This window comes from Lepidochelys kempii, chromosome 23, assembly GCF_965140265.1.
Source record: "Lepidochelys kempii isolate rLepKem1 chromosome 23, rLepKem1.hap2, whole genome shotgun sequence".
Classification (NCBI taxonomy): Eukaryota; Metazoa; Chordata; order Testudines; family Cheloniidae; genus Lepidochelys; species Lepidochelys kempii.
The window spans coordinates 1267057-1280503 of NC_133278.1; the positions used below are offsets into that span (position 1 = coordinate 1267057).

Consider the following 13447-nt stretch of genomic DNA (forward strand, 5'->3'; position numbering starts at 1 on the left):
GAACTTAGCTCTTTGTCTTCAGATTCCTTGGCAGCCACCTGCCAGCCAGCCCTCCCAGACCTGCTGAGAGGCAGATGTTCTCCCCACATCAAGGGGGAGAGGGGGGCAGAGGGAGAAGGGTGTGTCCACCCTAGACCCCCGCAGACCGACATCAGGGACTCCCTGCATGCTGGGCGTGGCACCGAACAGCTCTGGTCTGAACAGAGGGTGGGAACGGGGATGTGAAGTATTTCGGTGCCAGGCAGGAGCGTTCACGTGATCCTCCCCTGGAAGGCCAAGCTAGGGGCCTCCGGCTCCAGGTGGGCTGTGCCTAGCTGTTATAGGGGAGGAGACGGAACTCTGTCTGGCTCTCTGTACCCCAGGCCCCGCAAAGACCCCCTTCGTGGCAGGCTGGAATTTCTCCCATGAGTCCCAGCTCCCTGCTAGAGGTGCCTGGCTGTGAGCTCCTTGCCCTGCAGCCTCTGCTGCCCTGGGAGCTCTGGCGAGGTCAGGCAATGCCAGCTGCCACCCGGACAGGCGTGGGACCTGCAGCTCATGTGCACTGGCTCCATTGAACGGAAGGGAATGGAGCGGTAGCGAGCAGGTGCACTGGTAGGGGTGGCCCCATGCACGCCCGCCCTCTGCCCAGCTGCTGGCGTGGAGGTGCCCAGGTCATGGGAGCCGCCACGGGAACTAGCAAGGAGCCTGAGGGGCGCAGGCGTGGCCTGCCTTGGAGCGTTGCATGCTGGGACAGCAGGTCCCCTGCCCCTCGTGTGTGGGGGGTGGGATTAGGCCTTTTGACCTGGGACCTGGTTATGCGTGGCCATCGGCCGCAGTGCAGAGCAGGTGTGTGACGCTCTCCTTGCACCAGAGTGAGGGGTGCCAGGAGGCGCTAGGTCGCGGGGAATTGAAGCAGGCTGAGCAGCTGATCTGACAGACCCTCCCCCACCGGCAGGCGCTTCGTCTGGGGAACCCCACTGATGGCTCGGTGACCCTCGGGCACTGGCCGAGTGGGCACCCTTAACTGGTTTGGCCTGGCTGCCCTGTGTGGCTTCCTGGCTCCCGCTCAGCCTTGTGAGCGAAGCTGGGCTCTGGCAGGGGCTCCCGGCCGGAGGGGGAATCGTGGTGCACTGTGTTCACCGCTTGAGTTCTCCTCAGCTAGTCCCCAGGGGCTCCCTGTCCCCCTCGGGACCAGGGGGTCTCTAGGCAGCAGTGAGAAGAGCTGCTTGCTCTGAGCACAGCATGTCCTCACGCCAGGGGCCTCTTGCAACCGGAACAAGTGGGAAGTTTTGTGTTTGTGCTAATTGCAAAGGTCCGCTCCGAAGTGAGGCTGATGGGTCGCGCTGGCAGAGTGCGAACCGGGGGTGAGGAGGCCCGGGCTGAAATCAGTCAGGGCAGCGCTGGGACCCGGGGTCACTGCTGTGGGAGGAGGAAGCGCAGAATCCGAGCTGCCAAGACCCGGCCTGCTCAGAGGTGCTGACGCACCCGTCCATCCCTCGGCTCCTGCCGTGTTCTCCCCCTGCAAGCAGCAGTGCAGCTGCCTGGGCCCTGCTGCGGTCCTGACCCCTGTGCTCACCGCAGGGAGGAGTGGATGCACGCCATTCAGACCGTCGCCAACAGCTTAAAGAACCAAGAGCCCGAAGAAGACACGATGGATTACAAATGCGGCTCTCCCACCGACACCACTGGGGCTGAGGAGATGGAAGTGGCCGTGACCAAGACCCGGGCGAAAGCAGTAAGACGGCTGGCGTGTTGAGGTTTCTCAGCGGGGGTGGGGGTCGTGGTTTCGGGGGGCAGGATGGGAAGGAGGTGGGGGACCCCAAACCTTGTTTCGGCTGTACTGTGAGGTCGCAGTCTGGGAAAGGTCAGAACCTTCGCCGTCGTGACGCTGTTCCTGTTTTCATTCGTTTGCTCCAAGCTGCTAACGTCTCCCGGCCAGGTTCTCCTGTGCGCTCTCTGAGAGCCTGGGGAGGTGGGATGGCGAGTCACTCCAGCTAGGTCCCTCACAGGGGCTGATCTCTCAGGACACCCGTCCCCTGCGACAGAAACGCACTGTGATTTCTTTCCCCCCGGGCTGCATGTGGTTCACAGCACTTGTCTGAAACTGGTTCCCTTCCGTTTTCTCTGGCCAGTCATCTTCTGTCAGCTCCTGGGGGTCTTCTTCCATGGGGAGGGGGAAACCATTGACTTTTTCCTGTGATTTCTGCAAGCCCCTCTCCTAGCCACTACATTGCATATTTGTCTGGAACAAGAGCCTGCTCCGCAGGGAAGTGGGAGTCGTGGTGTTTGAGGTTGGCCATTGTGCACAGAAGCACACAAGACCATGGTTTAAATTGCCAGGGTGAAACTGCCCCCCATGCGCGCCAGAGGGCTGGAGTGGGCCATAGCTGGGTGTCTTGACCTCATGCTGTTCTTCTACCCAGGCCGGAACCGTTTTTAGAACTAGCTACCCCGGCGGGAGAACCCCTCGGTTTTCGATAGGCTCGTCGGTCGGCATTTCCCCACCTTCCAGCCATCCCATGCCGCAGCGTTAACCCTCCCCCCATCTGCCTTTCTCCCTAGACCATGAACGATTTCGACTACCTGAAACTCTTGGGGAAAGGCACCTTCGGCAAAGTGATCCTGGTGCGGGAAAAGGCCACTGGGCGCTATTACGCCATGAAGATCCTGCGGAAAGAAGTCATCATCGCAAAGGTACGCGGGGCCGTTCGGGGAGGGAAGGGTCAGCGCGGAGGGGCTTGGGGGCCTGAAACAAGGTGTATTCCAAACCTGCAGGCGTGTGCTGTGCGTGCTGTTAGGTAACATCATCCTCTGCCGTTTGTGGCTCGTGGTCCGTCTCTCTCCTGTGTGTGTGTGTTTGCCTCTGGGAGCAGGGGCAGAAATTCTCACCTATGCTTCAAAGACTTAGAAATGAATGTGTTCACCCATTGCCATCCGCCTTCGGCTGTAAGCTGCTTGGGGCGGGGGCTGTCTTTCTGTGTGGGGTTTGTACAGCACCTGGCTCCAGGGGGGCTGCTACATGGCTGGGGTTCCTCAGGAGTAGAGCAATAAATGTGTGGGGGGGACTGTGGGTGCTGAGTCAGCAACACACTTAAAGCACCTGCTTCACTTAAAATTCAGTGAGACTTGAGCATGTTCTCCAGCGCTTTGCTGGCCAGCGGTGAGCATTGTGCCTTGGCCACTGTTCCCCTCGGGCATGAATGCTGCCCCCCCAGGGCTGGATTCCGGTCCAGACCTGCCAGCTCGAAGGCCAGCGGCTGCGGCTCGGTGGGGTGGCCGGCTGGCTTTGAGTGCACGACTGATCTCCTGCGGTGTCTGTCTCCCCACAGGACGAGGTGGCGCACACGGTTACAGAGAGCAGAGTGCTGCAGAACAGCAGGCATCCCTTCCTGACGGTAAATCCGCCCCGTGGGTCTCCGGGCGGGCAGGGCGGCCGTGCCAGCCGGGGAAGTCCCTGTGGAGTCTCCGGGCGGGCAGGGCGGCCGTGCCAGCCGGGGAAGTCCCCGTGGGGTCTCCGGGCGGGCAGGGCGGCCGTGCCAGCCGGGGAAGTCCCTGTGGGGTCTCCGGGCGGGCAGGGCGGCCGTGCCAGCCGGGGAAGTCCCCGTGGGGTCTCCGGGCGGGCAGGGCGGCTGTGCCAGCCGGGGAAGTGGGCTGCTTACATGCCGGCTGAAACCTGAAAGATCCTTCAGACTCACAGTGTCCTCCATCAGCAGTGCAGCAAGTGCCCCTGGGAGGGGCAAAGCTCCAGGTCTTCAAACGGCGCCCCGAGCTGGGTGTCCGGGTGCAGAGTGCTCATCTCTCGCTTGTCGGCGCCAGGGCAGCTGAGCCTGGGAGGGAGCACGAGCCAGGGCTGCGCAGTGGCTACTGGGCAATGAATGTGCTGAGTGCCCAGCTCCTGCCATTGGCCCCATGCTGGCGCTGGCAGCCGAGAAGCCCTGCGCTGGGCAGGACTTGCTCACTCATCCAGGAGGCCGCAGGGCGGGCCGCTTGGCAGCAGCCAGCAGGCTCGGCGTGGGAGACGGGATTCTAGCTCTGCCCTTCCCTGGCGCGGGAGCTGGAGTGACACACCGTAGTCCCTCTGCCGTCTCGGGAAGCGCAGAGCCATGCAGCCGGCCCCCGCCTCTTCTCAGCCGCTCCCTCTCTTGCAGGCACTGAAGTATGCCTTTCAGACCAACGACCGGCTCTGCTTCGTGATGGAGTACGCCAACGGAGGAGAGGTGGGTCCCGCCCGCACGGTGCGCTGGGTGCTGCCCGGCTACCTAGTCCCCAAGTGAAAATCAAACAGCAGCACGGACTGGGGGAGGGGGAGACGTCTGAGGCTGGAAATGTGAAGGGGAGAGATGTGGGAGCTGCAGAAGAGCCCGTTCTGCCCCCCGCACTGGTGAGGTGGCCTGTGGGCCTGGAGGAGGGCGTAGGGGGGTGCAGAGGAGTCAACGGGAAGATGACCCATGTCTGTGACCGATCCCCCCCACCCCCCTCTGCGGCAGGACAGAATTTCAACTTGTCCATCATCTATCTCACTTGGGGGGCTCTCCAGTCTTACCAGCAGCTTGTGCTGCAGGGAAGTGTCAGCCCCGGCCCCTGGCAGGAGCCCTGCCGTAAGGAGCTGTGACCCAGCTAGTCAGGACTCCTGGGTTCCCTGCCCAGCCATCACTGATTGGCCATCTGGCCGTAAGAACGACATTCTCCCAACTATGGGGGGTGGGGGGGATTGTTACCCACCTCCCGTGGGGTGGGCGGCAGGTGTGGCTACGCAGCACTGACCAGCCTCTCCCAGCCAGCGTTCCCGGCTGTCAGGCACCAGCTGGCCTGCTGCTGTGACTGCCCCCAGCAGGATTCCTGCTGGCCTTGGTAAGGGAAACACAAGTGTCTTTGAGGGAACCTTTCTGAACTGCCTGGCTCTGGGTATGTTCTCCCCCTCCTGCCCCGGGCCTTCTCCCCGCCTCGGGGGCTGTCAACGTACAGGGCAGTGCGCGTCGGACCCACCTGCCAGCGTTCTCGCCGGCGCAGCTGCCAGAGCGCTCGGCCCTCGTTTGGCTGCTTCCAGGCTCTTACTGCCCCCGCTCCGCTTTCCTTCCCTCCAGCTGTTTTTCCACCTTTCGAGAGAGCGCGTGTTCACGGAGGACCGGGCCCGTTTCTATGGTGCTGAGATAGTGTCCGCACTGGAGTACCTGCACTCCAGGGACGTGGTCTACAGGGACATCAAGGTAATGTCAGGGCAAACAGCCGGTCCACCCGGGTTCTGGCTAGCTCCCGCCTTCCGCACCTGTGGCTGCAGCTGGAGTCGGTGCTCAGAGCCTTTGGGAACCAGGCTCTTGCATTTTAAAAAATGAAACTGAATTCTACGCCCTTGGGTCCCTGTTCCCTCCTTGCTCGGCTCAGCCGGTGAGACGCAGGCAGCCGGTGAGTGTCTCAGCAGCGCTGTGCCCTGGCTGGATTTCGTCACTGCAGGAAGGTGTCTGGAGAACAGGAGGCAAGGGCCCCTTGCTCCTGTCCCTGCTTCTGAGGGCTGGACTCAGCAGAGGCTTGGCCGCGAGCAGCCCCGTTTCTCAGGGCTCCATCCCAGCCCCCAGTACGGCCTGGTGAGCGCTTGATTCATGGAGAGGGTAGTTTAAAACTTCCTCTTTTACCTAACCTCGTGTTCTGGATGATCTGCCCTTGGCTCGCCTTTCTGCCCAGAGGCTGTGCCCACGAGGAGAGCCGGCTTCAGGGTGGGATTCTGGGCTGCTCCTGAATGCAGCCAAACTGCCTGCATCCCTTGCAGGCCGCATCAGGCCCAGTGCTCTCTCGGGGGTTGACGAGGATTGACTTGCTGTTGATCGTTACCCAGGCCTAATGTTGCTGGTGGCATCTTTATGCTTCCCTGGACCGCCCCGGACTAGCCACTGCGCCCCATCAAGCTCACAGTCTCGGCTCTGTGTGGACGAGCGAGCGGAATTAACCGGAGCTTTGACCCCCTCGCTCCCTCTCTGCCTTTCAGCTGGAGAACCTGATGCTGGATAAAGACGGCCACATAAAGATCACGGACTTCGGGCTTTGTAAGGAAGGCATAACGGACGGCGCCACCATGAAAACCTTCTGCGGGACGCCGGAGTACCTGGCCCCGGAGGTACTGATCTTTCACTCTTAGGTGTATTACGATAGCACCGCCCTGACCCAGGCCAGGGGCCATTGGATGGGCAGAGACCGTGCCTGCCCGAAGAGCTCCCAGACCACAGGTTGGGGGGGACAGGACTCGCCCAGCCGGACAGTGACGAGCCTGGGAGCAGAACCCAGGCATCCTGCCTGCCCGGCCCGGACCCAGCCCCCTGGGCCAGGCCCACAGACGAGGGGTCAATGTCCCGTGGCCGGGAGTGGGGTGTAACAGGAGGTTGGTGGCAGCACTGAATGCTGCTGCTAGACACACCTCACAAACCAGAGCGTCACCCTGACCTCAGGCCAGCAGGGCCCCTAGACACGTCCGAGAATCCTTCTGCTGCTCGGCTGGGACGAGGCCCTCGCTGCACCAGAACGGTCCCTTCCACTCCGTTTCTGGCCAGCTTGTTCCCCACTCTAAGGTAGAAACAAAGCTGACGAGGAAAACCCTCTGCCTAGGTGGATTAGTGTGTTTAGAGCAGGGGGCTGGGAGCCAGGACTCCTGGGTTCTCTCCCGGCTCTGGGAGGGGAGGGGGGCTAGTGGCTGGACTCCTCTCCGCAGCTCACAAGCCCCCCCTTTTCCCCGCACAGGTGCTGGAGGACAATGACTACGGGCGGGCTGTGGACTGGTGGGGGCTGGGCGTCGTCATGTACGAGATGATGTGCGGCCGCCTCCCCTTCTACAACCAGGACCACGAGCGGCTCTTTGAGCTGATCCTCATGGAGGAGATCCGCTTCCCCCGCACCCTGAGCCCCGAGGCCAAGGCCCTGCTGGCCGGGCTGCTCAAGAAGGACCCCAAGCAGAGGTGGGTGGGTGCTGGACACATGCACCCAGGGGCTCGCTGGGTCCAAGCTGGTCCCATGGCGCCAGCTCTCACTGGCTTTCTTCCAGGGGTGGCAGCTGCTCCACGGCAGGTGCGTCGGTCGCTGTGGAGACGGTCAGGGCTGGGAAAGCACCGGGAGATCCCCCATGGCAGGTGCAGACCAGAGGCGAAGTGTCCTCGGTCTCCTGTCCAGGAGAACCTGGGTTAAAGCTTCTAGGGCCTTCTCTGGGCAGGTCTCTGGCCTGGGTTGGAGGGGGTCAGACTAGCTGATCACAGTGGTCCCCGCTGGCCTCGGACTCTAGGAGTCTAGACACAGAAGGTCCAGCGGGACCAGGCTGAGGGTCTAGGTAGACGCGCTGGTTTCGGTGTTGCTGATCGATACATGCCAGGATCCTGTGGATTTACAAGGGGCTCCCTGACCTTTGGCACCATCTGACTAAATGGATTTAAAATCGCACCTGGAAACCAGTGCAAGTAGCCCAGGCCCTGGAGCGAGGGCCAGGGAGTAAGGATGCTCTGTGTCTCCAGGCTAGGAGGAGGGCCAAACGATGCCAAGGAGGTGATGGAGCACCGCTTCTTCACAGCCATCAACTGGCAAGACGTGGTTCAGAAGAAGGTAAGAGGGGGGAACCCTCTTTGCTGTGGAGGTCCTGGGTTTTTTCTCATCCCCTGAACCACTTATCTGAAGAGTTCTCAGAACAGCCCGCTGCCACTGAGTGTACGTGTGAGGCTGTGCAAAACCCACCCTTCGCTAACACCTGATCAGCACAGAGCAGAGCTCATGATACACCCCCGCGTGGGCGCGGGGTGAGGGCCTAGGCCGCTCAGTTGCACGGCTTCTCGTGCCTTAGTTCAGAGCTGCAGTGATCGGTTTGCAGACCCGGGGAAGGAGGGGTTGGAGCTGTGTCTAAAGCCAGCCCTGCTTTTCGCGGGAACCTCCCTTCACATGGCAGGCAGGCGTCACTGCTCAGCGACCTCTCTTGGGTTGGTCTAGGTGGAGCTGCACGGGATTAGCTCACGGGGTGAGTGGAAATCGACTCAGTCCCTGGGCTGGTTTCAGATGGCGAGCGGCGTCGCTTGGTGTAACAGGTTGGCTGACGCTGCCATTCAGCAGACGTGCGAGCGTCCACGTGGGGCTGATGTGAGCTGAGGTGTAGCTGGGCCCTGGAATGCAGCCGAAGGGATGGTTTCGGTGGCAGGCGCAGACCCAGCCATGCTGCCGTGCTGGGGAGGGTGGGAGCCAGTGGGCGTTCCCTGTTACTGATGTCAGCCTCTCTTGCTCCACAGCTCGTCCCGCCGTTTAAGCCCCAAGTGACATCTGAAATCGACACGCGATACTTTGACGACGAGTTCACAGCGCAGTCGATCACCATCACGCCTCCTGACCGATGTGAGTATGGCTGAGCTGGCTGCGCTGGGCTCTGGGGAGGGGCTGAAATGTGGGGAGCTCCACCCCACCCAGCACAGAAAGCAGGGGAAGCCTGGCTGGTCTAGTGGCCTAAGCACAGGACCGGGAGCCAGGATTCCTGAGCTCTACCCACTGTCTCATGGCACCGCACTGTGTAGTGAGGACGTCAGCGCTGCCCTAGGGTCAGAGTGCGCGGGGCTGTACGCGGCGTGTCTGATATCCGTGGAGGGATGTCGGCTGAAAGACCCCAGGACGCAGGGTTTGATCACGTACTCTGGGAGCACTCACAAGGACCAGCCCAGATCCAGGGCCTTGTATTGTCGTGTGCTGATCAGACACATGGCGAGAGCCGCTTGCGGAGGGAGAAGGGAACGGTGGTCCCCAGTGTAGACTGGGACCCAGCCTGGGAGCTGGGAGTTGGGAGCAAGCCTCCACGGTTCCAGCCCACCGGGCCCCTGGTTTTCTCTTGGTGGGAAGGAGGCAGAGAGAACACCACGTAGCCCAACTCTTGGGCATCTCGGTTGCACAGGCTCTCTTTAGGCAATTTTTGGAAGCATCCAAGGGGTTTAGGAGCATGAGTCCTGTTGAAGGCCACCTGTGCTCCCAACTCCCTGTGGTGCTTGGAGACCCACCCCCACCCCCACATAAGCCGCTTCTCTCTCTGTCTGCAGATGACAGCATGGACTCCCTGGAGGCCGATCAGCGGACGCACTTCCCCCAGTTCTCCTACTCCGCCAGCATCCGAGAATAGGCGGTGGCAGGCAGAGACTTGGGCTCCGAGCACGGGAGAACTTGTTGGTTTTGTTCCTTGGATTTCTCTCCAGCAATCTGGTCACACACTAGCCCGGCCCCCGGAGGCTGCAGGGCAGCCGCCCCAGCTGTTTGAAACTCAGCCAGGTTGGCATCACACCACCAGGCGAGCGGGGAGACACTAGCTCCCCGTTTCGAGCTGTGTGGAAAGGAAGGAAGTGCTCTTGCTCCGTGGCTCTGAGCAGCTCCAAGCCCTGGCTGGTTCAGTACCATGGGGTTGCTTTTATTTTTAAACTCCTAGAAGTGCTTACAGCTTTTAAAGACACCCCACCCCACGAGACAGCCCCTCTCTCAGCCTTCCTCCAGCGTCCAAGGGCCCAGCGAGCCGGGTTGTCAGCTAGCCATAACCTAAAAAACAAAGACCAGGAGAGAGGTTCTTGGAGAGGAATCCTGTGGAATCGAAACTGACTTGCAAGGAATGACGCCCGTTCTGTCCAGAGATTTCTGTTGGTCACGGAGAGCGACTCTGTGTGGACGTGACGTAAGACGCCACTCGGAATCTCCGCTGGGACGCACAGTAAACCCTCCGAGCAGGCCTAGAGCCCGGCGGGTTGGCCCTCACCCCAAGGGCTGCTGTTTACTTCATTGCTCCAGTGCAGCGAGGAACACTGGCTCGCCAGCCCCAGGGTTGGGTTCCTGGTTCCTGTTTTCTCTTCTGCCTGTTACATCTTTGCAGCCCTTCCTTACACCTGCTGGGAAAGGGGCACCAGCTGGAGCCATGTGGATCTCTGCGGGCAGGCGGGGGGAGGGAGTCTGGTGGGCACTTGGAGATTCAGCAGGGCTCCCACGGCACAAGAGCACTAAGGAAGAAGCCGGCCCTTTCCATGGGGAAGTGGCATGTCAGGAAGGGAGGGGGTTCTTGCCGGAGGAAAGCCAACCCCAGCCCACGGCGGTACTTGTGTCCGACACGCACGGTTGTAAAAGCAATAATGTTTTTCTTCAAAGCTGCCTTAAAGCCAGAAGTCGGTGCGCTCGGTGCTGCGGTCCCTTCACACCCTGCGTGCGGCAGGATTTTACACAGAACGACCAGGCAGCTAATAAACGCTGCAGTGCTCGGCCGGAGACGCGCCTTCCTCCGCAGCTCCTGTGAGCCCCTCGCCCGCCGGCTCAGCCCCCAGACTTCGGGCTAATCTTTTCCCACAGCACACGCCAAAGGCCCCGTTTCCCCATTCGGACACACCCTGGGCTGTCGTGGACACTGCCGAGGGGCTGGGGAGCGCTGCTCCGCCTGTCCCTCCCAGCGCCAGCTCCTGGGCGGAGTGCATCGGGCAGCGGAGACTGGACAGAGAAAGTTACGAGTCGCGGGAGCTGAGCGCTCTTTCCCATTGTCACTAAGCTGCCGGACCGCGTGTGTCAGACTCAAATGCTCTGAAACCATCTGCAGCTTTGAGGGGCAGGGGGAGCAGCTGCCTTCTGCTCCTCCCGGCATCCCAGAGCCACAGCGGGTCTCCCTGCCCAGCATCTCTGAGCCAGTGTCTCTGAGCTTCGCCTGGGCCGGAAATCGCAACCCCTAGCCCAGTGGCAGAGAGCCATCCGAGCTGCATGGCCTTGAGGCTGCCGATGCACCTGGGGTGCAGGTTACAGCCACGTTGTGCGGGTGAGGTGACCTCAGGGTGCGTGGCGGGGGGACCCTGACTCCGGGGGGTCTGCAGCCGCTTGGACCGAGAGCCTGGCCTGGCAGTTTTTCAGTTAGACACGTTTTGATGGGATATTCTCGCCTGCTCTGGTGCCCAAGCTGGGCTGCGTCCCTGGTGTGTGGGGTCTCTTTCCCCAAGATTTTTACTTAGGTCAGCCGGTTAGCCGTTAATTCTGGGGGTTCGTTCCCCATGGTGCCGTTCCCTTGCAGGCAATGGACGCACTGGTGAATGGCTGACGGCCAGGACACCACGTGGCCTCGTGTTTTGGTATTTAGCCGATTATGCCTGATTTGAGGGATGGGGGGCCAGGGCTCTCGGTACAGATGCCCCAAGTACTCAGCTTAGCTCTTCCTGCTGTGCAAGGTCAGGCCCCGGGATTGCCGCCTCGGAGCTCGGCATGCTTGCCAGCTCCTAATTTTTAAGCTCTTGAGTATTTCTGCCGCCTTTACCAGTGTCCGAGCCAGCGCCGATCTGGGTCCCGGTCCTCTCCAGCTGCTCCTCGCTGAAGTCTCTGAATTTCTCAGGGAGGGCGGGAGCCTCGTCCCAAGAGCCGCAGCCGGCCGTGCAGCCTGGCTGGGATTTGGGAGAAAGACTCCCTGCTGTTCAGCTGCCACCCCGGACAGGCACCCTCAGCAGGGGAGCAGGTAGCCGCAGGCCTGAGCCCGGGCTGAGGCTGTGGGATCTGGGGCTACTCAGTGAGGGGGTCCACAGGGCTCATACGGCGCCCTACCCTGCTGCAACTTCCCCTTAACCCTCCCGTCCCTGGCTGTGGCGCCCGCCCGCAGTTAGCTGGGCTGAATTTGAGGCTCAGGCTCTTTGCGCTCCGAGCCTGGTGCAGCCTCAGCCCCGAGAGAGGAGGGGGGACGGGTCTCGTGACCTGTCCCAGCCTGTGACGCACCCCTGGCAATGCTGGCACGGGGGGTTGGGGCAGGTTTCCCCCGCTCGCTCAGGGTGCGCCCGAGAGTCTTGGCAGCACTGGTCTGTCTCCTCCCGCAGCCCAGGGCTCTGGCAGGGGACCCGCAGCACGGGAGGTGGCCCTGAGTGGCCAGAGCCGCTGGCTGGAGTTCGTCTGGGAACTTCCCTGCAGGGGGGCCCAGGCTGAACGGAGGAGCTGGTGGTGTGCCTTGGCTCCCCTGGAGAGAAGCTCGTTGTCCCCCCTGCGATGGGGTCTGCTCCTGGCCGCAGCTGGGCTCGGGGAGGGGAAAGCAAACGAGTGCCTGGAGAGCGGGGCCCCCAGGGTCAATGTTGTCCCCGGGGTCCCAGCAGAAGGTTTATCCCCCTTGTATGGCCAGGGACCTGGGAACTCCCCCAGGCTTACACAGCTGCGGAGGAAACCCCCGTCTCCCAGTCCGGTGCCTTTAACCACCAGCCCAGCTCTCCGAACCTCCCTGGGCCTTCCCAGACTGTGTCAGGCCCGTGCGTGAGTGGCTGGCAATTTCCTCTCTGGAGAAAGGCCCCTTCTGCATGTGCAGAGCTCAGCTGGCCGCTGAGAACCTCCTGGGGCCCCGCGTCCGGGGAGCAGCGCGTCAGCCCCACACCGAGCACACGCAGACCATGGGCTGCTGGTCGGGCGGCGCGGCCTGGCTCTCGCCTGGGTGGAGCAGCATTTGTAGATGCTGTCAAAGTGCTTCGTTGCTTGGGCTGTGTATTTCACGCTGCGTTTGTCAGGGAGCCAGGTGGGACCCTAGCAAAGCTTTAATTTAAAACCCACGTGGCCGCCCGGGTTGCCCGTCTGGCCAGATTGCCGGCTCCCCGGGCACGGTGCTGTGGCTTTTTCTCGCAGAGCTTTAGAGCCTTAATGTCCATTTGGCCTTTCGCTTGCTGAGTCGCTGGAATTTCGTGTTGATTCACCTGGCTCAGGGGCTGGGCTGCTGAGTCCTTCCCTCCCACCAGCATTACTGGGCTTGCTGCCCATCCAGTGCCCTTCTGTGCCTCACCAAGCGTCCAGGGGTGAACGGCTGCCCCTCCCCGGCTGGCAGGGGCTGTCCCAGGACACGGCTCCCGTTGAGAGCGCTTCTCTGCCCTGGTCTGTGGCCAGCCCAGCATCCGCCCGGCTTTGAGGATGGACGAGCAGCCAGTGGGGCAGGAGCTTTCTCACCCGGTGAGGTGGGAGATTTTACTCTTGTGGCAAAGGGAACCTCCAACGCGATGGGCACCTCAGATGAATGATGCAGACCCTGCAGCTGGTACGCTGGGATCTCGGGCACGGCTCCTGCCAGTGGCCCCCGAGCTGACCTCAGTCCCCAAGCTTGGATTGTGTGAGCTCTGCCGGGGTGCTGGGGCATGCCTGGCGCGGCGAGCAGCCCGGCCATCTTCCCTTCGCCCAGCTCAGAGCGGGGAGGGGCCCAGAAACTTTTCCCCATGTCTGTAGTTGCTGCAGTTGAGGTGCATTTACTTAGACTGACACGTCCTTGTGGGTTTCCCCGACAGCAACAGGGGGACGAACGTCTCCAAAGCTGGAGTTGGAAGCTTTGGCTGCTCGCGGCCCGGAGGCCGGGCTGTGATACTTGATTCACTCTGTAAGATAGTTCGTGAGTTCTGACTATTCTCGCTTTTCCTAGTTCCTGGAGTGTTTTGGTTCTGTAAATCTGTCCACGGCGCGTCACCTGCGCCCTCGGATTTGTACGGTACAAGCAATAAAATGGTTTTTGGAA

At 61.7% G+C, this 13447-nt stretch overlaps 1 protein-coding gene across 7 annotated transcripts in view; it reads left to right on the forward strand.

The window, feature by feature from the left end:
- The window catches only part of LOC140902128 (RAC-beta serine/threonine-protein kinase), a 51245-nt gene extending 37798 nt beyond the window's left edge, over window positions 1-13447 (forward strand). For all 7 annotated transcript variants that reach the window (XM_073321856.1, XM_073321854.1, XM_073321858.1 and 4 more), the window contains 10 exons: window positions 1561-1714; window positions 2542-2673; window positions 3309-3374; window positions 4128-4196; window positions 5064-5186; window positions 5960-6088; window positions 6706-6920; window positions 7467-7554; window positions 8226-8328; window positions 9018-13447. In XM_073321856.1, the coding sequence (XP_073177957.1) occupies window positions 1561-1714; window positions 2542-2673; window positions 3309-3374; window positions 4128-4196; window positions 5064-5186; window positions 5960-6088; window positions 6706-6920; window positions 7467-7554; window positions 8226-8328; window positions 9018-9097 (1159 nt within the window). In that variant the 3' untranslated portion in view covers window positions 9098-13447. The remainder of the gene's footprint in view (window positions 1-1560; window positions 1715-2541; window positions 2674-3308; window positions 3375-4127; window positions 4197-5063; window positions 5187-5959; window positions 6089-6705; window positions 6921-7466; window positions 7555-8225; window positions 8329-9017) is intronic.